The sequence below is a fragment of the Salmo trutta genome, chromosome 31 (genome assembly GCF_901001165.1).
Source record: "Salmo trutta chromosome 31, fSalTru1.1, whole genome shotgun sequence".
Lineage (NCBI taxonomy): Eukaryota > Metazoa > Chordata > Actinopteri > Salmoniformes > Salmonidae > Salmo > Salmo trutta.
In genome coordinates this window covers 27,221,886-27,248,759 of record NC_042987.1, presented here as the reverse complement: position 1 = coordinate 27,248,759, position 26,874 = coordinate 27,221,886, and the positions used below count along the sequence as shown (strand labels likewise).

The 26,874-nt window shown below is 47.1% G+C and overlaps 1 protein-coding gene across 1 annotated transcript in view; it reads left to right on the top strand.

Moving 5' to 3' along the window:
• LOC115169192 (glypican-5-like) overlaps positions 1–26,874 on the top strand; it is a 177,453-nt gene that overhangs the window by 124,789 nt on the left and 25,790 nt on the right. Inside the window, exon 10 of the mRNA XM_029724678.1 lies at positions 1,695–1,833. Coding sequence (XP_029580538.1) covers positions 1,695–1,833 — 139 coding nt within the window. The remainder of the gene's footprint in view (positions 1–1,694; positions 1,834–26,874) is intronic.

The following is a 26,874-nucleotide window of genomic DNA, read 5'->3' as shown; positions in this document are numbered from 1 at the left end:
GGGTGCGTGCTCAGTCCCCTCCTGTACGCCCTGTTCACCCACAACTACGTGGCCGCGCACGACTCCAACACCATCATTAAGTTTGCTGATGACACAACTGTGGTAGGCCTGATCACCGATGACAATGAGATAGCCTATAGGAAGGAGGTAAGTGACCTGGCACTGTCGAAAAGAAGGAACGACAACGCCTCTTCCCCCTCAGGAGATTGAAAGGATTTGTCATGGGCCCTCAGTTCCTCAAAGTTCTACAGCTGCACCATTGAGAGCATCTGTCTGTATCGCCACTTGGTATGGTAACTGCTTGGCATCCGACCGCAAGGCGCTACAGAGGGTGATGCGGATGGCCCAGTACATCACTGGGGCCAAGCTTCCTGCCATCCAGGACCTATATAATAGGCGGTGTCAGAGGAAAGACCATAAAATTGTCAGAGACTCCCGTCACCCTAGTGAGTGACTGTTTTCTGTGCTACCGCACGGCAAGCGATACCGGAGCGCCAAGTCTAGGACCAAAAGGCTCCTTAACAGCTTCTACCACCAAGCCATAAGACTGCTGAACAATTAATCAAATGGCCACCGGACTATTACATTGACCCCCCCCCTCCCTTTTGTACACTGCTGCTACTCGCTGTTTATTATCTATGTATAGTCACTTCACCCCCACCTACATGTACAAATGACCTCAACTAACCTGTACCCCCGCTGACTGACTCGGTACCGGTACCCCCTGTATATAGCCTCATTATTGTTATGTTATTGTGTTATTTTATTTTTTACTTTCGTTTATTTGGTAAATATTTTCTTAACTCTTCTTGAACTGCACTGTTGGTTAAGGGCTTGTAAGTAAGCATTTTCATGGTAAGGTCTACACTTGTTGTATTCGGCGCATGTGACAAATACATTTTTATTTTATTAGATTTTCTCGTCTTCAGCCTACTTCTCTTTTTATAACCCCCCCCCCCCACACACACACACGCCAATCGTTGTGCTTCACCTCACCACCATCATCTGCCATGATGTGTCAGGGAAATGAACCTAAGGGCCACACACACACGGTCAATTTGAAGACCCTCTGCGTCCTCCAGAGCAGAGGGCTGTCGCTAGCAGCACCTTGGCCCGCTGACGCTGTCACACACTGGGGAGTGAAGGGTTACACTATGGGGGCGAAATGAACCAGAGCCAATATGATATCGCTCTAATGCTTCTGACTGATTTACTCCCATTGGGTTATGATGTGGCTGTTCACTCATGACTGCACGGCCAGGCACGACTCCAACACCATCATTAAGTTTGCTGATGACACAACAGTGATAGCCCTGATCACTGACAACAATGAGACAGCCTATCGGGAGGAGGAACAACCTCTCCCTCAACGTGATCAAGACAAAGTAGATGATCGTGGACTACAGGAAAAGGAGTACCGAGCATGCCCCAATTCTCATAGACGGGGTACAAGCTTCCAGTACAAGCTTCCTGCCATCCAGGACCTCTATACCAGGCGGTGTCAGAGGAAGGCCCTAAAAATTAACTCCAGCCACCCTAGTCATTGACTGCTACCGCACGGCAAGCGGTACCGGAGCGCCAAGCAATAAGACTCCTGAACAGCTAATCAAATGGCAACCCAAACTATTTGCATTGCAATAACTGGGTGTTTATTCATCATAACTCTATCTATGTTATGTGTCTCTCTCCACCAGGAGATCCAGGACATGCTGCCGGGGCTGGGCCAGAGAGAGTCCTGGGGGGAGCTGGGTAGCGGAGACACAGAGGACGGTAGTGGAGACTGCGACGATGAGGACGGGTGTCAAGGGTCTGGAACGGGGGCAGTCAAGACTTGTGAGTGACAAAGACGCACTTACACACACACACACACACACACACACACACAACCAGGTGTGCACGCACACGTAAGCATGTGTCACACACATACACACGTGCACCTCTCTAATTCAGTGTTTACATCTGAACAACCAAGTATATCAAGCCTCTAGTGTAGATGGCCTGGCAGGACTGACTGTGTGTCTGGGTGAGTTATAGTACCTTCTGGCTGAAGAAGCCAGCAGCTGTCTGCAAATACTAACAGGGCTAGGCAACACTCTGGAGACCTGGACTGACATGGGAGGAAGGGAGGGAGGGCTAACAAAAGGCTTGGGCCTCCTGTATTTGGAAAACATCTGAGAAATAGAATATTGCATCTGCTTCACTGGGCAACCATGCCAGGTCGTGTTCTTGGTTTATCTCTGTCTCTCTCTATCTCTCTCTTTTTCTGTCTTGCCTTCTCTCCCTTTATCCCTCTTCCATATGTTTACATTGCCAAAGTAAATGAAATAGATCATAAACAAAAGTGAAATAGGCAATATAAAATGAACAGTAAACATTACACTCACAAAAGCTCCAAAGAAATAGAGACATTTTAAATATAATATTATGGCTATTTGTGTGTCTCTCTCTCTCTCTCTGTCTCTCTCACCCTCTCTGTCTCTATCTCTCTGTCTCTCTCACCCTCTCTGTCTCTATCTCTCTCTGTCTCTCTCTCTCACTCGCTCTTGTTCTCTCTCTATTAATTCAATTTAAGGGCTTTATTGGCATGGGAAACATATGCCAAAGCAAGTGAAATAGACAATAAACAAAAGTGAAATTAACAACAAAAATGAACAGTAAACATTATACTCATATAATGACTGTATACAGTGTTGTAACAAATGTGCAAATAGTTAAAGTACAAAAAGGAAAATAGATAAACATAAATACAGGTTGTATTTACATTGATGTTTGTTCTTCACTGGTTGCCCTTTTCTTGTGGCAACAGTGTGGTATCACATCTTGCTGCTGTGATGGCACACTGTGCTATTTCACCCAGTAGATATGGGAGTTTATCAAAATTGGGTTTGTTTTCGAATTCTTTGTGGATTTCTGTAATCTGAGGGAAATATGTGTCTCTAATACAGTCATAAATTTGGCAGGAGGTTAGGAAGTGCAGCTCAGTTTCCACCTCATTTTGTGGGCAGTGTGCACGTAGTCTGTCTTCTCTTGAGAGCCAGGTCTGCCTCTCAATAGCAAGGCTATGCTCACTGAGTCTGTACATAGTCAAAGCTTTAATAGTTGATTGTAAGATTTGTATTTGATCATGTATATGTTTTTGCTGTTTGTTCTTTGTTATAGGGCCAAAAAGATTGAAGAAGTGGTTTACCCATAAATCAGGATAGGTAACTCTTCGTGTTGTTTGTTTAGTGTTTTCCAATTATCCCAGAAGTGGTTAGAGTCTATGGATTCTTAAATTACATTAAGCTGATTTCTGACGTGCTGTTCCTTTTTCCGTGGTGTATTTCTGTATTGTTTTATTGATTCACCATAGTGAAGGCGTAGACTCAGGTTGTCTGGGTGTCTTTGTTTTTGGTTGGATAGGTTTCTTAATGAGTTTTTTTAGGTTTTTGCATTCTTCATCAAACCATTTGTCATTGTTGTTCATTTTCTTCTGTTTTCTGTAAAAAAAGAAAATGATTTGATAGGGAAGCTGAGAGGTCAAATACACTGTTTAGGTTTTCTACTGCCAAGTTTACACCTTCACTATTACAGTGAAACGTTTTGTCCAACAAGTTGTCTAAAACAGATTTAATTTGTTGTTGCCTAATTGTTTTTGGTAAGTTTCCACACTACTTTCCTTCCATCTATAGCATTTCTTAATATTATTCACTTCCTTCGGCTTTGATGCCTCATGGTTGAGTATTGCTCTGTTCAAGTAGACTGTGATTTTGCTGTCATCTGATAGTGGTGTCAGTGGGCTGACTGTGAACGCTCTGAGAGACTCTGGGTTGAGGTCAGTGATAAAGTAGTTTACAGTACTACTGCCAAGAGATGAGCTATATGTGTACCTACCATAGGAGTCCACTCGAAGCCTACCATTGACTATGTACATACCCAGCGTCCAACAGAGCTGCAGGAGTTGTGACTTGTTTTTGTTGGTTATGTTGTCATAGATGGACCTAGGGGGTCATATGAGGGAGTGAATGCTGTCACATGCAGGTCGGTGTTTGTCCCTCTTTGAGCTGAGGGTGTCAGATTCTTGTCCGGTTCTGGCATTTTGGTCACCACAGACTAGTACATGTCCCTGGGCCTGGAAATGATTGATTTCCCCCTCCAGGATGGAGAAGCTGTCTTCATTAAGGTATGTGGATTCTAGTGGGGTGATATAGGTAGCACACTGGAGGACATTTTTCTCTGTTAAGTTAACTGTCAAATGTCAAATGTGCCTGTTTTGATAAATTTAATGGACTGAGTTAGGTCTGCTCTATACCAAATTAGCATACCCCCTGAGTCCCTTCCCTGTTTCACAACTGGTAGTTTGGTGGATGGGACTATCAGCTCTCTGTAACCTAGAGGGCAACCAGTGGGTCTGTCTCCTCTATACCATGTTTCCTGTAGGATGACAATGGCTGTAGGTTCCTGCTCTTTAGGCCAAAAGCAGATGACCTCAGGCCTTGGATATTCCAGGATGAGATAGTGAAGGCTTTGTGTTCCATAAAGTGTCCAATGTTGTTGGTCGTGTGGTTTTGCCTCAGGCCAGTAAGTGTGAGTAGAGCCTGCTGAGCATCTGGCACATGCCATTGGCTTGGGCTAGTGAAGAGTTGGGGATGGGCCTGTTTTCCTGCTTAAGGCCTTGGCATATGTGTGACTTCCATGTTGAGGCCCTCTTTGCAGGAGTGGGGGGCATGGGGTGGGCAGCAGGGGCATAGGTCTGATCTGAGGGGGCCTAAATGGGGTGTGGGCATGGTTGACTTGGAGTGGGGTGTTGATTGGTTGGGGTGTGGATGTGGATGGTGGTGCTGTGGTCTGGATGTAGGTACCATTGCTGTTCCAGATTTTTACAAGTTCACATTGGCTAACTCAGTCCTCATTGTCTAATATCCTGAGTTTCCACCCATCGGTAACACCCCCCCCCCCCTTAACAGAGGGGTAGTGTGTTAATATAGCTCTGCACCATGCCAGGGGACGGTCTGTGTAGAAGATTAAGTTGCTTATGTTCACATTTTTATAATAGTCAGCAAAAAGTGTCTCTTGATTTTCCATAAGGAGCTTCGTTTTGTACTCTTTTCGTGCCGTATAATTTTTGACGTACACAGGGTACTGTATTGTAATCTCTGAACAGCGGGAGGGGTCTTCAAAGGCCTCTGAATTTGAGTGGGGTAGGCTGTGCGACTCTCCTGCCATTGTTTGGCTCAAGGGCCTTGACACCTCTCGCTTCACACATCAGTGATAATTGAAGTTGTATCTCTTTGTCCTAGCAAGCTTGGTAGCATTATCATTCAGTCCTTATAAAGTAAAATATATCATTGTAATGTATTTTTCTTCTTGGCTTTTGAAAATATAAAATTGCTTCCAACTAAACATTACTCACTCAGTTCCGGGTTAGATGGTGTTTTCAGGTTTCTGATGTTTGTTTGCCAGAGCATTTTCTGTATAGCTTGGAAATAATAATCCTAGTAGGTAGTAGGAAGCCTTCCAGGTAATTCCGTCCAAAATCAGGTTGTTGGTTTGGAGTTTTGATTTGGAGTGAAGGTTATGTTGTGTAGGGTAGCATCCTGTATATGTCCCTGCCAAAAAATCCAAGTTTATCTAACTCTAAATCGTATCTTTTTGTAAAAACATGCTGAAAAATGTGGGCGCTCACATGCAGCTGTGTCTCTCTCTATCTGTGTCTCTCTTGCTCTCTCTCTCAGCCTTGACTTCAGTGGTCCTTTCCCTGCTGAGTTTTTACTTTGTAGGGTGCGGTCGTGTGTGTGTGTGTGTGTGTGTGTTTGTTTGTCAAGTGTGTGTATGCGGAAATGTATTGATGGGACCGTGTGTTGACAAGGCCACTGGACCTGCCTCTGGGGTGCTGTTGATTTACAGGGATAACCAGTAGTGTAAAGTACTTAAGGAAAAATACTTTAAAGTACTACTTAAGTTGTTTTTTGGGGTATCTGTAGTTTAATATTTATATTTTTGCCAACTGTTACTTTACTACATTCCTAAAGAAAAGTATGTACTTTTTACACCATACAGTTCCCCTGACACCCAAAAGTACCCGTTACATTTTGACAGGAAAGTTGTTCAATTTACACACTTATCAAGAAAACATCCCTGGTGATCCGTACTGCCTCTGATCTGGCGGACTCACTGCTTAATATAAGGAATTTGAAATGGTTTATAATTGTACTTTTACTTTTTATACTTAAGTACATTTGAGCAATTCCATTTAATTTTGATACATAAGCATATTTAAAACCAAATACTTTTATTCTTTTACTCAAGTAGTATTTTACTGGTGGACTTCCACTTTTAGTTGGGTCATTTTCTATTAAGTTATCTTTACTTTTACTCAAGTATGACAATTGAATACTTTTTCCACCTCTCTTTTTCCACCTCTAACCCAGGAACTGTTAACTATTTTACAGATTTATTCCAGTTACACACACATCTCAACCCAAACACACACTCACAAATGTGTACGCACACATGCAAACACACAGTCAATACATGTATATACACTCTGTCTCACACACACATATACACACATTAACCCTCACACACCCCATCCCACACAACACACAGCTATGCGGTGGGACCAGAGTGTGATTATGAGGTTGAACCTCTCTACTGCACTGTTCTGCTAATCTTAAAGACAATGAGAGTCCAGTTCTCCCTATCCCCATTCTCTCTCTCTCTCACTCACTCACTCACTCACTCACTCACTCACTCACTCACTCACTCACTCACTCACACACACACACACACAGCCAACTGCTTAGTAATGGCAATGTTGATTGGCCAGATCAATCCCTATTTGCCTTAAAGCAAGGCTCTCTATGTAATAGCCAATACGTCCTTGGCGTTTAGGACCTAACTGTGTTTTCATATTACTTAATGCCATTAAAGTAACTTCAGTCATTTGTTACTGCCATTGGCATAGACGGGACAGTCTCTTTCCATCCAGTCTGAAGTAGAGGGTTCTCACATAGTATTGATGTGATGGTGGTTGTTTTCCACACCATGTGACCTGACCTGGAAATGCTTTGGGCCCTAGTTAGTGGTTATACTTGAGGTCATGAGTTTTTCCTGGTCAGCTAAGGAAAAACTCCTGGACTTAGAGATACAGTATGTTGCAATACTACATGTTTGGGCATTACACTGCTTGCCTTGGCAGTGGGTTTTGGTATAGATAGACTAGATCATCTATACCCAATAGTTCTTCCCGGCTGTATGTGGTCAGACTGGTCAGACTTAGAAGGCGAGCACGCCATCCACCACTTCCGAACATATTTCTCGCCAATGTCCAATCTCTAGACAACAAGGTGGAAGAAATTAGGGCACAAGTTGCTTTCCTTTGAGACATCAGAGATTGTAACATTCTCTGTTTCACAGAAACATGACTCACTGTGGATATGTTGTCAGAGTCGGTACAGCCACCCGGTTTCTTCATGCATTGCGCCGACAAACAAACATCTCTCTAGTAAGAAGAAGGATGGGGGTGTATACCTTATGATTAACGACTTATGGTGTAATCATAACAACATACATGAACTCAAGTCCTTTTGTTCACCTGACCTAGAATTCCTTACAATCAAATACCGACCGCATTATCTCCCAAGAGAATTCTCTTTGATTATAGTCACAGCCGTGTATATGCCCCCAAGCAGATACCTCGACACCCCTGAAAGAACTTCACTGGACTCTATGTAAACTGGAAACCATATATCCCGAGGCTGCATAATCTGAGAACAAGGCTTCCTAAATTCTATCAGCATATTGAATGCGTGACACAAGCTGGTAGCATTCTGGACCATTGCTACTCTAACTTCTGCGATGCATACAAATCCCTCCCCCGCCCTCCCTTTGGGAAATCTGACCATGACTCCATTTTGTTGCTTCCATCAAATAGGCAGAAACTAAAATAGGAAACACCCATGCTCAGGTCTATCCAACGCTGGTCTGACCAATCGGATTCCACGCTTCAAGATTGCTTCGATCACGTGGACTGGGATATGTTCCGGGTAGCCTCAGACAATAACATTGATGTATACGCTGACTCGATGAGCGAGTTTATTAGCAAGTGCATCGGAGATGTCGTACCCACTGTGACTATTAAAACCTTCCCTAACCAGAAACGTGGATTGGTGACAGCATTAACTCAAAACTGAAAGCATGAACCATCACTTTTAATCATGGCAAGGCGACTTGAAACATGACCGAATACAAACAGTGTAGTTATTCCCTCTGCAAGGCAATCAAACAAGCAAAGTGTCAATATAGAGACAAAGTAGAGTCTCAATTCAACGGCTCAAACACGAGACGTATGTGGCAGGGTCTACAGTCAATCAGGGATTACCAAAAGAAAACCAGCCCCATCGCAGACATAGATGTCTTGCTCCCAGACAAATTAAACAACTTCTTTGCTCGCTTTGAGGACAATACAGTGCCACTGACACGGCCCACGACCAAACCCTTTGGGCTCTCCTTCTCCATGACCAATGTGAGTAAAACGTTTAAACGTGTTAACCCTCGCAAGGCTGCCAGCCCAGACGGCATCCCTAGCCGCGTCCTTGGAGCATGCGCAGACCAGCTAGCTGGTGTGTTTACAGACATATTCAATCAATTCCTATCCAAGTCTGCTGTCCCCACATGCTTCAAGATGGCAACCATTGTTCATGTTCCCAAGAAAGCTAAGGTAACTGAACTAAATTACTATCGCCCCATAGCACTCACTTCTGTCATTATGAAGTGCTTTGAAAGACTAGTCAAGGATCATATCACCTCCATCCTATCTGATACCCCAGACTCACTTCAATTTGCTTATCGCCCCAATAGGTCCACAGACGATGCAATTGCCATCACACTGCACACTGCCCTATACCATCTGGACAAGAGGAATACCTATGTAAGAATGCTGTTCATTGACTACAGCTCAGCATTTAACACCATAGTACCCTCCAAACTCGTCATTACGCTCGAGACCCTGGATCTCGACCCCGCCCTGTGCAACTGGGTCCTGGACTTTCTGACGGGCCGCCCCCAGGTGGTGAAGGTAGGAAACATCTCCACCCGCTGATCCTCAACACTGGGGCCCTACAATGGTGCATTCTCAGCCCTCTCCTGTACTCCCTGTTCACCCATGACCGCATGGCCATGCACATTTCCAACTCAATCATCAAGTTTGCAGACGACAGTGGAAGGCTTGATTACCAACAATGGCGAGATGGCCTACAGGGAGGAGGTGAGGGCCCTCGTAGTGTGGTGTCAGGAAAACAACCTCTCACTCAACATCAACAAAACAAAGGAGATGATCGTGGACTTCAGGAAACAGCAGAGGGAGCACCCCCCGCATCCACATCGATGGGACATGAGTGGAGAAAGTGGGACATTTTTAAGTTCATTGGCGTACACATCACGGACAAACTGAAATGGTTCATCCACACAGACACCTCATGAGGCTGAAGAAATTTGGCTTGTCACCTTAAACAAACTTTTACAGATGCACAATTGAAAGCATCCTGTCGGGCTGTATCACTGCCTGGTACAGCACCTGCTCCGCCCTCAACCGTAAGGCTCTTCAGAGGGTGGTGCGGTCTGCACAACGCATCACAGGGGTAAACTATCTGCCCTCCAGGACACCTACAGCACCCGATGTCACAGAAAGGTCAAAAACATCATCAAGGACAATAACCACCCGAGCCAATGCCTGTTCACCCCGCTATCATCCTGAAGACAAGGTCAATACAGGTGCAAAGCTGGGAACGAGAGACTGAAAAACAGCTTCTATCTCAAGGCCATCAGACTGTTAAACACCCATCACTAACATAAAGGCTGCTGCCAACATACAGACTCAAATCTCTGGCCACTTTAATAAATGGATTTAATAAAGGTATCAATAGTCACTTTAAATAACGGCACTTTAATAATGTTTACATATCCTACATTACTCATCTCATATGTATATACTATATTCTAAACCATTTACATTTACGTTTACATTTACGTCATTTAGCAGACGCTCTTATCCAGAGCGACTTACAAATTGGTGCATTCACCTTATGATATCCAGTGGAACAACCACTTTACAATAGTACATCTATATAAAAACACACTTTTTTGGGGGGGGGGGGTTAGAAGGATTACTTTATCCTACTCCAGGTATTCCTTAAAGAGGTGGGGTTTCAGGTGTCTCCGGAAGATGGTGATTGACTCCGCTGTCCTGGCGTCGTCAGGGAGCTTGTTCCACCATTGGGGTGCCAGAGCAGCGAACAGTTTTGACTGGGCTGAGCGGGAACTGTGCTTCCGCAGAGGTAGGGGGGCCAGCAGGCCAGAGGTGGATGAATGCAGTGCCCTTGTTTGGGTGTAGGGACTGATCAGAGCCCGAAGGTACTGAGGTGCTGTTCCCCTCACAGCTCCGTAGGCAAGCACCATGGTCTTGTAGCAGATGCGAGCTTCAACTGGAAGCCAGTGGAGTATGCGGAGGAGCGGGGTGACGTGAGAAAACTTGGGAAGGTTGAACACCAGACGGGCTGCGGCGTTCTGGATGAGTTGTAGGGGTTTAATGGCACAGGCAGGGAGCCCAGCCAACAGCGAGTTGCAGTAATCCAGACGGGAGATGACAAGTGCCTGGATTAGGACCTGTGCCGCTTCCTGTGTAAGGCAGGGTCGTACTCTGCGAATGTTGTAGAGCATGAACCTACAGGATCGGGTCACCGCCTTGATGTTAGCGGAGAACGACAGGGTGTTGTCCAGGGTCACGCCAAGGCTCTTAGCACTCTGGGAGAAGGACACAATGGAGTTGTCAAACGTGATGGCGAGATCGTGGAACGGGCAGTCCTTCCTCGGGAGGAAGAGCAGCTCCGTCTTGCCGAGGTTCAACTTGAGGTGGTGATCCGTCATCCACACTGATATGTCTGCCAGACATGCAGAGATGCGATTCGCCACCTGGTTATCAGAAGGGGGAAAGGAGAAGATTAATTGTGTGTCGTCTGCGTAGCAATGATAGGAGAGACCATGTGAGGATATGACAGAGCCAAGTGACTTGGTGTATAGCGAGAATAGGAGAGGGCCTACAACTGAGCCCTGGGGGACACCAGTGGTGAGAGCACGTGGTGCAGAGACGGATTCTCGCCACGCCACCTGGTAGGAGCGACCTGTCAGGTCGGACGCAATCCAAGAGTGAGCCACGCCGGAGATGCCCAACTCGAAGAGGGTGGAGAGGAGGATCTGATGGTTCACAGTATCAAAGGCAGCAGATAGGTCTAGAAGGATGAGAGCAGAGGAGAGAGAGTTAGCTTTAGCAGTGCGGAGAGCGTCCGTGACACAGAGAAGAGCAGTCTCAGTTGAATGACCAGTCTTGAAACCTGACTGATTTGGATCAATAAGGTCATTCTGAGAGAGATAGCAAGAGAGTTGGCCAAGGACGGCACGCTCAAGAGTTTTGTAGTTGTTGACATCGGAGGGATCGAGTGTAGGTTTTTTGAGAAGGGGTGCAACTCTTGCTCTCTTGAAGACGGAAGGGACGTAGCCAGCAGTCAAGGATGAGTTGATGAGCGAGGTGAGGTAAGGGAGAAGGTCTCCGGATATGGTCTGGAGAAGAGAGGAGGGGATAGGGTCAAGCAGGCAGGTTGTTGGGCGGCCGGCCGTCACAAGTCGCAAGATTTCATCTGGAGAGAGAGGGGAGAAAGAGGTCAAAGCATAGGGTAGGGCAATGTGAGCAGGACCAGCGGTGTCGTGGACCTTCTTTTCAAAATGGTTGACAAAGTAATCCGCAGAGAGGGAGGGGGGGAGGGGGAGGAGGATTCAGGAGGGAGGAGAAGGTGGCAAAGAGCTTCCTAGGGTTAGAGGCAGATGCTTGGAATTTAGAGTGGTAGAAAGTGGCTAAAGCAGCAGAAACAGAGGAAGAAAATGTAGCGAGGAGGGAGTGAAAAGATGCCAGGTCCGCAGGGAGGCTAGTTTTCCTCCATTTCCACTCAGCTGCCCGGAGCCCTATTCTTTGAGCTCGCAATGAGTCGTCAAGCCACGGAGCAGGAGGGGAGGACCGAGCCGGCCGCGAGGATAGGGGACATAGAGAGTCAAAGGATGCAGAAACGGAGGAGAGGAGGGTTGAGGAGGCAGAATCGGGAGATTGGTTGGAGAAGGATTGAGCAGAGGGAAGAGATGACAGGATGGAAGAGGAGAGAGTAGCAGGAGAGAGAGAGCGAAGGTTGCGACGGCGCAATACCATCTGAGTAGGGGCAGAGTAGTGTTGGAGGAGAGCGAGAGGGAAAAGGATACAAGGTAGTGGTCGGAGACTTGGAGGGGAGTTGCAGTGAGATTAGTAGAAGAACAGCATCTAGTGAAGATGAGGTCAAGTGTATTGCCTGCCTTGTGAGTAGGGGGGGACGGTGAGAGGGTGAGGTCAAAAGAGGAGAGGAGTGGAAAGAAGGAGGCAGAGAGAAATGAGTCAAAGGTAGACGTAGGGAGGTTAAAGTCACCCAGAACTGTGAGGGGTGAGCCATACTCATGAAAGGAACTTATCAAGGCGTCAAGCTCATTGATGAACTCTCCAAGGGAACATGGAGGGCGATAAATTATAAGGATATTAAGCTTGAATGGGCTAGTGACTGTGACAGCATGGAATTCAAAGGAGGAGATAGACAGATGGGTCAGGGGAGAAAGAGAGAATGTCCACTTGGGAGAGATGAGGATTCCAGTGCCACCACCCCGCTGACCAGATGCTCTCGGGGTATGCGAGAACACGTGGTCAGACGAGGAGAGAGCAGTAGGAGTAGCAGTGTTTTCTGTGGTAATCCATGTTTCCGTCAGCGCCAAGAAGTCGAGGGACTGGAGGGTAGCATAGGCTGAGATGAACTCTGCCTTGTTGGCCGCAGGCCGGCAGTTCCAGAGGCTGCCGGAGACCTGGAACTCCACGTGGGTCGTGCGCGCTGGGGCCACCAGGTTAGAGTGGCAGCGGTCACGCGGTGTGAAGCGTTTGTATGTCCTGTGCAGACAGGAGAGAACAGAGAAAGACAGACACATAGTTGACAGGCTATAGGAGAGGCTACGCTAATGCAAAGGAGATTGGAATGAAAATTAACTAAACAACTGGGGAAGCGAGAGAGCAGGGCATCTTGCCTATGCCGCATGGCCATCACTCATCCATATATTTATATGTATGTATTCATATTCATCCCTTTACATTTGTGTGTATAAGGTAGTCGTTGTGAATTTGTTTGTTTACTTTTTAGATATTACTGCACTGTCGGAACTAGAAGCACAAGCATTTCGCTACACTCGCATTAACATCTACTAACCATGTGTATGTGACCAATAAAATTTGATTTGATCTTTGTGTTCTCTTTGCAGAGCCAAAAGGAGAGAGAGAGGCCAATTCACACAGCTACTTCATTACAACCCACCTGTGTCCTTTTAGTCTGAAACTCATCCTAAAGGGTTAATATACAGAACCAGAGGGAGAAGGTAACTCGCGCTAAAGGGGTATCATAGAGCACCAAAGAGGGAGAAGGTAACTCGCGCTAAAGGGGTAATATACAGCCCAAGATGGAGAAGGTAACTCGTGCTAAAGGGTTAATATACAGCCCAAGATGGAGAAGGTAACTCGCGCTAAAGGGGTAATATACAGCACAAGAGGGAGAAGGTAACTCGCGCTAAAGGGGTAATATACAGCACAAGAGGGAGAAGGTAACTCGCGCTAAAGGGGTAATATACAGCACAAGAGGGAGAAGGTAACTCGCGCTAAAGGGGTAATATACAGAACAAGAGGGAGAAGGTAACTCGCGCTAAAGGGGTAATATACAGCACAAGAGGGAGAGGGTGACCTGTTTGCCCCTCCCCCCATTCTGAAAAACATACCGTTCCTGTCACCCACTCTCCTTCCGCCTTCCTTCACCCTAGCCTCCCCCTTTTCGGAGAAACAGCCTCTCTCAGCACTCTTTGACCCTCGTTCGCAGGCAACCTGAGTGCAAAGAATCTGTGCAGGGATCAGGGGTCTCCCTCTGGAAATGCCAGGGGTATGGAAGCAGGGGAATACAGAAAGGCAATCAGGAGGCACAACCTACCATGCTTTAGAGAGGGTCACCTAGCAACAGGTGCTAAATGGCATGGCAGGGTTAAGGAATCGCGGGGAGCGAGGGTGAGGATAAGGTTGTGTGCTTTACTGGGGTATGGTTATGGGGTATGGGGTACAGCTCAGAGCGGTACAGTTTGAGTAAATGGGCTTAAAAGGACAATGTCACCCACTAGTTGGCCAGTTGATGTGACAAGGCCCCAAGATGGAGGAGATTCCTGAAGAGGAGAGTTGGGTTTTTGGGAGAGGAGAGGGGGCCCTGTACTGAACACACACTCTAACACTAACACTTAAAACTACCTGTGTACTGTACCTTTAGTGAACTTCTTTAACAACCTTGTGTGGGTCATCACCCAAACTCACACACGCTCATACACACTCCAGGTGCCCCTCAATATGGGCAGGTGTATGTGATGAAGTGGAGGACACCCAGCTGAATCCATTCCTACATAGCTAATATCTATCAACATCAGTTCCAGGCACCCAGGGAGCAGGCACATATCAGATTAAATAGAGGTGTAGAACAAATACCACGGCAGTGAGTGTGTGTGTTTCCTGACTGAAGTCTCACATCTAACACACACACACTCACCTGCGGTGGTATTTGTTCTACACATTGTCTGCAGGCCAGGCGAGCGATAGAGACACCTCATGGTGGAGCTAAGAGCTTTCACCTGCTTTTCACTGACACCTGCTCTGTAACCTGTCAACTGGTAGAGCGAGAAAGATCAGTGTCTGGAGCTAATACACACACACTCTATTCTTTAGACACTGCTTAAGGAAGCCATTCTCTGGCAGCACATCTCTATTCAACAACCCACTCTCTATTTAATATGTAGTCTTAAGGCCTTGGTAGAGAAGGAGAGATAGAGGGGAGGAAGAGAAAAGGGAAGAGGGCTGTCACAGCTGAATAATAGAGGAGAGCGTTTTATGTGAGTAAAAACTGTTATTAGCCTGTCAATGTCTGAGTAGGGCCGGATGCAGGGGGGTGACTGCTGCATTTGCTTGTTTTTGAAGCTAACATTGTGTGGTACAAGGCTTATAATGCTTCAATGTCCACATATTTACATGTATACAAAAAATCCATGAACAAATCTGTCCTCTAGCGCAGAGTGGATTTACACTTGACTAGGAGGCTATGTCAACAGTCTTAAATGTAAAGTCCCCATATTTGGGGACCCTATTTGATTTTTTAATATTCAATTCAGTCTAGTATGAGACCGGTAGCCCCTATCTGCAAAAGCAGGGTGTCTGCGGAAAGCTGAGTATCTTGGCTGTTGATCGGTGCCTTCAAATCTTTGGTGTGACTTACTACCATAAATGGGTATACACATATATAATGGCAGGCCGAGCCGATGATCTCGTTTCAAGATGGCTGCCACCTACATTTCGGTTAGCCTTGTGAAGCATAAACAAAATTAACATGGAATACGTTGATACACACCAAAAGCCGGGACTCCACAGATCATGAGGATATCTTATTTGTCTGCCTATGACCTACCGTTATTGATCACCAGCCCCAAGAGTCAAAATGTTTATTTTACACAACGTTTTAACCAAACATCTTACAAGGTAAGCTTCAATTTGGTCTGTTTGAGCTATAGCTACATGGGGCTATCAAATGCATCATTAGGTTGGTAGGAACACATCTGGCCTATTGCCAATGTTATCTGATGTGTGACTTAATGGCAACATCGAATGTCCACGGGGGACGTCTTTGCGCATTAAAGAAATGTTGTTACCTGCGCTGTAGGCATCCATTACACAGGGGATTGGCTACTATGGCACCTTGACAGTCTTGTAGCCAATGAGAAGATTTTCAGGTATATGCAGTGGGTGTGAAAAAGCAAGGCCTAGAACCTTTTATGCGGAATGCAAACTATTGCTACCTGGCTCAGACGAGACACACCGAGCACACTACATTACATTGTAAACCGATTTAATCTCTTTAGTATTAAGGCTGGCTTCTAAAGGGGGTAAAAACTACGAATATCGAACAGGAACCTAAAAAGGAGGCAGCTATGAATAAGTATACCGATATAGAAGCTTTGAATAAAATAGTCGGACTCGAATCAGGGGAGCAATTTGGACAAGGATTTCGATTCAGCTGATGAAGATTGCTTTCTATAAGGATTGGATCCACTTTTAGATCTGTAAGTACATTATTTTCATGCCTTTATCTTGCTAATTTTATATATGTATTTTGTTTTTTATAAGTTGTCTGCTTTTTGTACTTTTAGTTTACATTAGGCCTATGTAACAAGTAATTTCAATGTTAAATCATTCCAACATAGTTGTTTGTTTCATAATAGTTCACTGTTCTAAGTTTCATCCTTGTAACTTTGGAGAGGCCATTAAACTCTCATGGTCACTGTTTGTGGTTGTCACCTCTGCCTTTGTCTCCAAAGTGTTACTGTTTGCATTGTGTGTGTCCTTCACACCGATGCGAGTCACTGTACAGATATAGTTTAGGTTTGGTGTTTTTACTTTACAGTAATGTCGTTTTGTAAAATTAGGCAACTGTAATTCTGTGTCTAATAACAATATATTGCTTTATTTTATTCACCACAGAGTGGAGGATGTAGAGGATTTGGATGATGATGTTTGGGAGCCACCCCTCCCCAGCAACCACCCCCACTGCAGGTCCTGGCACCACTACCCTCTCTACAAGTTCATCTGGAGGTGTGGGCCCCAGGGAGGAGATCTAGGCCTCAACGGGGAGAGGGAGAGGCAGAGGAAGCAGCACAACAGAGGGAGATGAAACAGAGTCAGGTGGCATACGGTCCTTGAAGATGATGAGGAGCCAGAACAATTTGAAGTTGAAACCCAAACGACCTGAAGGCCCACAGTTGGTTAGTGATGAAACATTCACCCCCTTACAGCTGTTTCAGCTCTACTTTACCACCTCTGTACTGGAAACGCTAATTAGTAATACCAACAAGTATGGGGACAAGAAGCAGCAGGGGGGAAGGAAGATGTCCTGGAAACCATGGGTGACATGCTCAACTACATTTCCTTGGTGATTTACATGGGACTGGTAAAGGTATCAAGGCTAGTTGACAACTGGAGCAAATCCCCACTCTATCGGTTCGAGTTCCCCACCATCATGAGTGAAAACCAATTCTTGGCCATCAACCGTACTCTTCACATGAGTGACCCACAAAAGGATCAGGTGAAGGGGACTGCAGGGTATGATCGTCTTGCAAGAGTCAAGCCCCTTTATCATGACATGGACTAACACGCTGCAAGGAGGGTGAAAAATGCCAATGGGGCATGGGTGAGGAAGAATGGCCCAGTTTCTGTGAAGGACTACAATGCCAGCATGGGGGTTGTCAACCTATTTGATGCTCTGATAGGCTACTACCAGGTCCTCCACCAGACCAGGAAATTGTATAAGACTTTTTTTTTACCACTTTGTGGACATTGCAACAGTAAATGCTTTCATTCTCCACAAGCAGATGCACAAAGCAAAAGGTCAAAACCCTCTCTCCCAGATGGTGTATCGCTGCAGAATGTTTTGGTAGCCATGCTGGTTAAGTGTGCCTTGAATTCTAAATAAATCACAGACAGTGTCACCAGCAAAGCATCCCCACACAACCTCCTCCATGCTTCACGGCGGGAACCACACATGTGGAGATCATCCGTTCACCTACTCTGCATCTCACAAAGACACTGCGGTTGGAACCAAAATCTCAAATTTGGAGTCATCAGACCAAAGGACAGATTTCCACTGGTCTAACGTCCATTGCTCATGTTTCTTGCCCCAAGTATGTCTCTTCTTCTTATTGGTGTCCTTTAGTAGTGGTTTCTTTGCAGCATTTCAACCATGAAGGCCTGATTCATGCAGTCTCCTCTGAACTGTTGATGTCTGTTACTTGAACTCTGTCAATCATTTATTTGGGCTGCAATTTCTGAGGCTGGTAACTCCAATGAACTTATCCTCTGCAGCAGAGGATTAGGTTTTCCTTTCCCGTGGCGGTCCTCATGAGAGCCAGTTTCATCATAGCGCTTGATGGTTTTTGTGACTGCACTTGAAGAAACTTTAAAAGTTCTTTATTTTCTGGATTGATTGACCTTCATGTCTAAAAATAATGATGGACTGTCATTTCACTTTGCTTATTTTTTGTAATATGCATTTTTTTCTCCCCAATGTCATGGTCTCCAATTGGTAGTTAGTCTTGTCTCATTGCTGCAACTCCCATACGGACTCGGGAGAGGCGAAGGTCGAGAGCCATGCATCCTCCGAAACACAACCCAGCCGCACTGTTTCTTGACACAATGCCCACTTAACCGGAAGCTAGCCGCACCACTCCTTGCAGGAGTGTTGAAGACTTGCAGAAACAGTTTATATCTCAGCCGGGACTTTGTTCCACTCTACCACTGGTGTATATAAAAACGTGTTCTGCCCAGTACCGCTTTTGAATTGACATGGCACAAAATCTGTGCCACTGACTATTGTGATGTAGGAATGAGAGTAACTAACATGTGTCTTTGATCTGACCTTCATTGTTTTATGTTGATTAAATAACTTTCTCTTTTCCTTGTGCAATAAATTATAGTGGTCGCTCAAACCACTAGCCTCGTACGAACCATCCTGATCTCACATTTTGTTTTGCTATACAGATAGCGAAACAGAATGTGAGCTCGTGAGATCAGGATGGTTTGTACGAGGCTATCATACCACAACCCACTCTGGGATATCATAGACCTGTCAGAAACCAAAATTAGATCAATAACGGTTTGACTAGACTGGCAGACACGTGTGGGTTCCTTAATCAGCCGAAACAGATCAAATGAATGACAGAAACTGGTGAATGCTTTGAGCACAGCGTGATCCTTGATAGAAACATCAGTGTTAAAATCACCAGTCATTATAACCTCAGAGCTGTCAACCTGGACATTTGGAACATGTTATCCATTAGGTCATAAAAGTTGTGTTGGTCAGGGGCCTATTACAAGCACCAACTAAGACTGGTTTGCTCTTGGGTAGGAGGATGTCCACCCAAACAGCCTCAAGTTCATGTTTCAGATCAATTCTCTGGTTAAAACAAATTTCTGCTCTTATGTGCGTACAGACTCCTCCCCCGTTGCAATTGTGGTCTTTCCTCAAAACCATGTAGTTCTCAATTTCCGAATCACAAATAGAACAGTCAAGCCATGACTCCGTAAAGCAAATAATCACAGCATTGCTACTGCCAGTAAACACATGAATCTCGTTGATGTTTGGTAGAAGGCTACGGACATTCAGAGCCATGAAATGTAAACCTTTAGCTGAGCACAAGTCCATGGTACGATCCATGTTGTTACTTGCTGGCGGTGGTAGATCTCCTCATATCTTTTCCTCTAGAGAGGTAGTGTTTAATTTTCTGTCTGAAAGTGTTGGCCGGATGTTATACAAGATCAGAAGCTAGCTACCAGTCAGTCAGCCTGAGAGGTCTTGTACGTGTACCAGAGAAGAAGAAAGAGAGAGAAAGTGAATGAGAGCTCTAGTGTAACTGTAGTATCACTGGTCCCAGATCAACTCACCTAAACCACAGAGCAGTAAAGAGATCATCTCTCCTCTCAGCTGCAGGGACAGCACTCTGTTCCAGGGCCAGACTTAATTGGCACATAAATTATGTATCAGAGAAAATCGCTTTGTCTCCCTCACCATCCGCCAGACCTGTCGCTCAATAGGTGTGTGTGCTGGGGGTGGATAGACCTTTTTATTAAGTGGCTAGTGCACTCGGCCAGTCCCTGTGGATTCCCCCTGGCTCCGGTCGATACACTGATCTTGCCCTATCTCTCTATTACCTGGACGCGCACACAACGGCCTACTAATAATGCATTTAGACAACGTTGTGGGGGTGTGTTGGATATGTTTGAGATTTTTTATTTGTTTAAATGAAAATACTTTTTCATGTGTGTTAGGGGTGTATCTCATTGGTGGATTATGTAGTAGGAGACCATTTTCTCCTAAGTTGTTAATTTGCAATCAATTGGCTCACTATAAGTAGTTTTGAAAACGTTTGTTTCTGATCAGCTTGATTGTGTGTTATGGAAGCATCTCTTTAGCCTGCATGATAGAATGCATTAGAGAGAGAGAGAGAGATGATGGACAGACGGTCATGGTAGGGCATTCATGTGTGTGTTTTCATGTGTGCGTGCTTGTGTCTGTGTTTGCGTGTACTTGTCTATAGCCCCGTTTATACCCTGTTCTAACATGCATCCTTTGTCCTGATCTTGTCCACATTCTGATTGTGCCCACATTTTCAGTCAGGTATAGACTATTAGAAGATGCATTGTCAACCGATTGTGATCAGATCTTCCTGAACACCTCCAGAGGTAGTCAGGGACCCATTGTGTCTGGATATCTTACAAGGTATAAACAAGGCATATCCGTGACTGCGTGTCTGCCACAGTGGAAAAACCCCAGCTCATCTCTCCACACTCCATCTTCCCCCCTCCTTCTCATCAGTACATAATTTCCCCCAGTACATTCCAGTGTGGATTGGGAGACAGAGCGGCAGAATCCCATTGTTATCCCTCTACTATATTCCTCAATTAACCCAGGAATGTCCCAGCTTTATTTGCCCAGTGCCCAGTTACATCAGGAATGCCTGTCTCTGTCTGGGTCCCAAATGGATCACTATTGTACTGTATATAATACAGTTATCTGACCGGCCCTGGTCCAAAGTTGTGTACTATATAGGGAATAGGGTGCCATTTGGAACACAAACCTCTGTTATGTGTTAGCATGCATGGCGTGGCTCTAGAGATCCAGTGGGGTAGGGAGTAGCTCATCTGTCTCTCTCACCTACATAGGGCAGCCCGAGCTGGGGGAGTGATGAAGCGGAGCTCCCTGGCCCATCTAAATTAACCTGGTCCATTTTCAGGGTCACTCACACCACTGGTAGCCCTGTCGATAATGCTAATCTAATTAGGTGTGTGTGTGTGTGTGTGTGTGTGTCCACCAACAAAATATTTCCTGTTGAATTCCCTGAATGCCAAGGACACCTCACTCTGTTGCACAATTGAGTGTGTGTGTGTTGATGCACGTGTGTGTGTGTCTCAGGAGACCAATAAGACGAATGCAGCAACAGTACCTCCAATTATGGGTAAATAAACACTAAAACCAACATTTTCTTCTCATTACTTTCAAAGCAGCGACTCTAATGTTTTCTGTACAGGTAAAAACAAGGACTTGCAAAGCTCCTCTGGGACCTGTTTTCATGTCCAGGAATGGTTGAACAGCATCTTGTACATTTCCTGCCAAATGCAGGGCATCCAGCCTTTATTGGTCTAAGGGGTTTGATTTAGGCTCTAGTCTCTGTGGAGGCATGGGTTAGAATCAATGTTCTTGTTTGTTCAAGTCTTCAATGCCTGCGTCTCTTCAGTCACTCTACCATTCTGCAGCATTTCTATTTGGGCGGCAGGTAGCCTAGCCAGTAAGAGCATTAGGCCAGTAACCTAAAGGTTGCAGGTCTGAATCCCTTAGCCGACTGGGTGAAAGTCTGCCGATGTGCCCTTATTGTTCCTGTAAGTCGCTCTGGATAAGAGTGTCTGCTAAATTACTCCATGCCAATACTGAACTTTAAAACGAATCTAAACTTTGACATAGGACTTTTTATTCAAATGAATCTCTAGGCTGTATGCAGTTATTACAGTACAGTAGGTGATATATTCTGACTATAAGCTTTTTTTAAATGCTCAGCTAGCTAACCTCTGTATCTCTCCCGCTAGTGTCTGCTAGCATCCCAGAGGTGTACAGTACTAGTGCATGGCTGCATCTCAAACAGCACCCTATTCCCTACATAGTGCACTACTTTTAGCCCAAGACCTATGGGCCTTGGTCAATAGTAGTGCTCTATTTAGGGACTAGGGTGCCATTTGGGATGCATTCCGTCTCTCCTATAAAAGTACATATCTGCTGTAGGAAGGAGCTGCTTATAGAGGAAATTATGTCTAATGAAAACCATTTCCTGGCCTGATGGCCTCATGCTCTGTCCAGGGACTCCTTAATTAATATCCTCTAACAGACTCATAAACTCCTCAAGGGAGGACCATGCCAACATAGACAGAAACTACCCAGGCCGAGTGACTGTAGGAGGCTGGGCTGGGGTTGGGATACAGTGGGACTGGTGCTGGTGTGAGGGAGTGGAAGAATGTGTATTAGTAATGCTGATGTGAATGGTACTGTGATGTGTCTGTATGTTGGTTGTGGGGATTGTTTGAGAGAATGGATGAGTTTGACAGTGTTGGGAGAATGCTATTCCTCCAGTGGACAGACAGTGGATACACATGGTACATGCTTATATAGGAATTACTTGCATCAAGTCCAACTGACCCAAAAAGTGGACTTTATGAAACACTGTTTTCTGATGGCGAAGTCCTTGCTCATGCCACATCAGGGCCCCACCCCACCCAGCCCAACCAAAACCCCTCCGAAAGCCTCTTCGATCGCCTTGTCCAGTCCCCACCCTACCTCTGTGATCCCTCCATCCCCACCTTGCCCTGCCTTGCGGCATTCTGCTGAGCCCTGGATGAATGACCAGGGGAAATGAGTTCTGCTGTAATATCCTCCACCCTGGGACCAGACATCTGCTACCCAGACACAAGCATACAGGGTCCGACAGGGCCAGAGCTAAGCCCCTAGGAATGACGATGGCACACCCTCTTCTCCATACTCATACCTCACCTTTCCTCTCCAACATCATGCCTCTTTGCCTCACCTTTCCTCTCCAACATCGTGCCTCTTTGCCTCACCTTTCCTCTCCAACCTCGTGCCTCTTCGCCTCACCTTTCCTCTCCAACCTCGTGCCTCTTCGCCTCACCTTTCCTCTCCAACCTCGTGCCTCTTCGCCTCACCTTTCCTCTCCAACCTCGTGCCTCTTCGCCTCACCTTTCCTCTCCAACCTCGTGCCTCTTCGCCTCACCTTTCCTCTCCAACCTCGTGCCTCTTCGCCTCACCCTCTGAACCCTCACCCATGTTCCACTTTATCCACATGATCCCCCATTCGCCACTCCTTGTGCCTCTCTGACCATATTCACTACTCACTTGATAGGGAGGTGTGTTGTTGAATGAAAAGCAGATGCGTGATTGGGCGCAGGGCAGACCTGTTCTCACAGAAGATCCTATATAATCCCTGTAACACCGAAGTAGGTCCGCCATATCCTGCGCAGGCTGGCGCGTGCGTCAGGAATATGCTCCCCCTGCCAGGGGAAACAGCTGTCACGCACCTTTAGGGCTCATAGGCTTTAAAGAGAAGTGTCTCTCTCCCCCCCCCCCCCCCCCATGTGCCTGTCTGACGACCTCTCATAAACAACCATGGAGGACAGACACACTGCTCCTCTGACGTCTCTGACAGGCTTCTAATTGGTTTCTGTGTGTCTGAAGTTTGTCCATTTCTTGAAGACTGAGACGGATCCACACCAAAGCTCTGAGCTCAGAGAGAAAAGGCTTGAGGTCTTTTAGTTTGTTTCTGAGATGTCTTGCTTTGCCCTTTCTGTCTCTTTGTTCTACTCTCCCATATGGTCCAGTTCTTCAGACCCACGTTCCACAATGGTCAGAGTTAGCTACTCCATCCAGACCAAACACAGAGATCCAGGTCAAACACATTCCCTCTCTACCAGATTATGTTTACAATCCGTAATCTGTGTGATTGAAGGATTAATGCAGGAGATCCATCATCTGTGATCCATAATCTGGGTGTAATGCATCTAAGGCTGACTGAACACTAGTCCTTATCTATCTCTGGGGTGGGTACTGTAGGTGGGGGTGGTTGGCTAACTCTGGGGTACTGTAGGTGGGGGTGGTTGGCTAGCTCTGGGGTACTCTAGGTGGGGGTGGTTGGCTAGCTCTGGGGTACTCTAGGTGGGGGTGGTTGGCTAGCTCTGGGGTACTGTAGGTGGGGGTGGTTGGCTAACTCTGGGGTACTGTAGGTGGGGGTGGTTGGCTAACTCTGGGGGGGGGTGCTGTAGGTGGGGGTGGTTGGCTAGCTCTGGGGGGGGGGGGGTGCTGTAGGTGGGGGTGGTTGGCTAGCTCTGGGGGGGTACTGTAGGTGGGGGTGGTTGGCTAGCTCTGGGGGGGTGCTGTAGGTGGGGGTGGTTGGCTAGCTCTGGGGGGGGGGTGCTGTAGGTGGGGGTGGTTGGCTAGCTCTGGGGGGGTGCTGTAGGTGGGGGTGGTTGGCTAGCTCTGGGGGAGTGCTGTAGGTGGGGGTGGTTGGCTAGCTCTGGGGGAGTGCTGTAGGTGGGGGTGGTTGGCTAGCTCTGGGGGGGGTGCTGTAGGTGGGGGTGGTTGACTAGCTCTGGGGGGGGTGCTGTAGGTGGGGGTGGTTGGCTAGCTCTGGGGTACTGTAGGTGGGTGTGGTTGGCTAACTCTGGGGTACTGTAGGTGGGGGTGGTTGGCTAACTCTGGGGTACTGTAGGTGCGGGTGGTTGGCTAGCTCTGGGGTGGGTGCTGTAGGTGGGGGTGGTTGGCTAGCTCTGGGGTGGGTGCTGTAGGTGGGGGTGGTTGGCTAGCTCTGGGGGGGTGCTGTAGGTGGGGGTGGTTGGCTAGCTCTGGGGGGGTGCTGTAGGTGGGGGTGGTTGGCTAGCTCTGGGGGGGTGCTGTAGGTGGGGGTGGTTGGCTAGCTCTGGGGGGGTGCTGTAGGTGGGGGTGGTTGGCTAGCTCTGGGGTGGGTGCTGTAGGTGGGGGTTTTAGGCTAGCTCTGGGGTGGGTGCTGTAGGTGGGGGTGGTTGGCTAGCTCTGGGGGGGGGGGTACTGTAGGTGGGGGTGGTTGGCTAGCTCTGGGGGGGGTACTGTAGGTGGGGGTGGTTGGCTAGCTCTGGGGGGGTACTGTAGGTGGGGGTGGTTGGCTAGCTCTGGTGGGGTGCTGTGGGGGGGGTGCTGTAGGTGGGGGTGGTTGGCTAGCTCTGGGGGGGGGGTGCTGTAGGTGGGGGTGGTTGGCTAGCTCTGGGGGGGGTGCTGTAGGTGGGGGTGGTTGGCTAGCTCTGGGGGGGTGCTGTAGGTGGGGGTGGTTGGCTAGCTCTGGGGGGGTGCTGTAGGTGGGGGTGGTTGGCTAGCTCTAGGGGGGGTGCTGTAGGTGGGGGTGGTTGGCTAGCTCTGGGGGGGTGCTATAGGTGAGGGTGGTTGGCTAGCTCTGGGGTGGGTGCTGTAGGTGGGGGTGGTTGGCTAGCTCTGGGGTGGGTGCTGTAGGTGGGGGTGGTTGGCTAGCTCTGGGGTGGGTGCTGTAGGTGGGGGTGGTTGGCTAGCTCTGGGGTGGGTGCTGTAGGTGGGGGTGGTTGGCTAGCTCTGGGGTGGGTGCTGTAGGTGGGGGTGGTTGGCTAGCTCTGGGGGGGGTGCTGTAGGTGGGGGTGGTTGGCTAGCTCTGGGGTGGGTGCTGTAGGTAGGGGTGGTTGGCTAGCTCTGGGGTGGGTGCTGTAGGTGGGGGTGGTTGGCTAGCTCTGGGGTGGGTGCTGTAGGTGGGGGTGGTTGGCTAGCTCTGGGGTGGGTGCTGTAGGTGGGGGTGGTTGGCTAGCTCTGGGTTGGGTGCTGTAGGTGGGGGTGGTTGTTTTCAGGGATGATCATACGAAGAGCCCGCACATACACATGGGACCTGCAATGGCATATAGACACCATTACAGACATGAATAATTCTGTGCCTGTGTCCCTTGTGACCCCATCCTCACACTCACACTTCTTTCTAGTTGATGCTCCTGCGTCACTCTCGACCGAACCGCCAGTTGTTTCCATGATAAGACATGAGGATATATCAATCTGTCCTTCACTCAGACTGTCTGAATAAGAGGGAGAAACACACACAGTGCTAGCAGCAGGGTGGTTGAATTGAATACTGTCAGTGATGTACAATATCTAGTTATCTGCTATCCAATCATCTTCTCCATAACAGTACTGTAGGTACTAATACATCCATAACAATGTAGTCTTCTCCATCCATAACAGTGTAGTCTTCTCCATCCGTAACAGTGTAGTCTTCTCCATCCGTAACAGTGTAGTCTTTTCCATCCGTAACAGTGTAGTCTTCTCCATCCGTAACAGTGTAGTCTTCTCCATCCGTAACAGTGTAGTCTTCTCCATCCGTAACAGTGTAGTGTAATAGATCAAGCTATTTATACATACCGGCAGATAGATGGAATGATGTATTGTCTGTCTATCTGTATATTGATATTTCTATAGGTCTACAACTATCTGTCCTGTGCTGGTTTAGGGTTAGGGTTCATCTGTAGTTGAGGTTGACAGTGCAGAACGGTCATTACACTGTCAAGCAAACAGACAGGGAGAGACAACCTAACAGCAGCTGACCTGGGGGATTCTGAGGCTCCTATACACACACACACACAGACACAGAGTCTTGTACAGCTAACCTTGTGGGGACACACAATTCAGGCCCATTTATAATCCTATTTTTCCTAACCCTTACCTTAGCCCAAACCTTAACCCAAAAACCTAACCTTAAACCTAACCCTAGTTCCTAACCCATATCGTAATTCTAACCTTAACCCTAAACCCCCTAGAAATAGCATTTGACCTCGTGGGGACTAACAAAATGTCCCCCAGTTGGTCAAATTTTTGTTTGTTTACTGTTCTTGCGGGGACTTCTGGTCCCCAGAAGAATAGTGAACACGTCCACACATACATACACACTGAGGGTTACACACACACTGAGTCTCTCACAGTGCTGTCACACACACACACACACACACTGAGTCTCTCACAGTGCTGACACACACACACACACACACACACACTGAGGGTTACACACACACTGAGTCTCTCACAGTGCTGTCACACACACACACACACACACACTGAGTCTCTC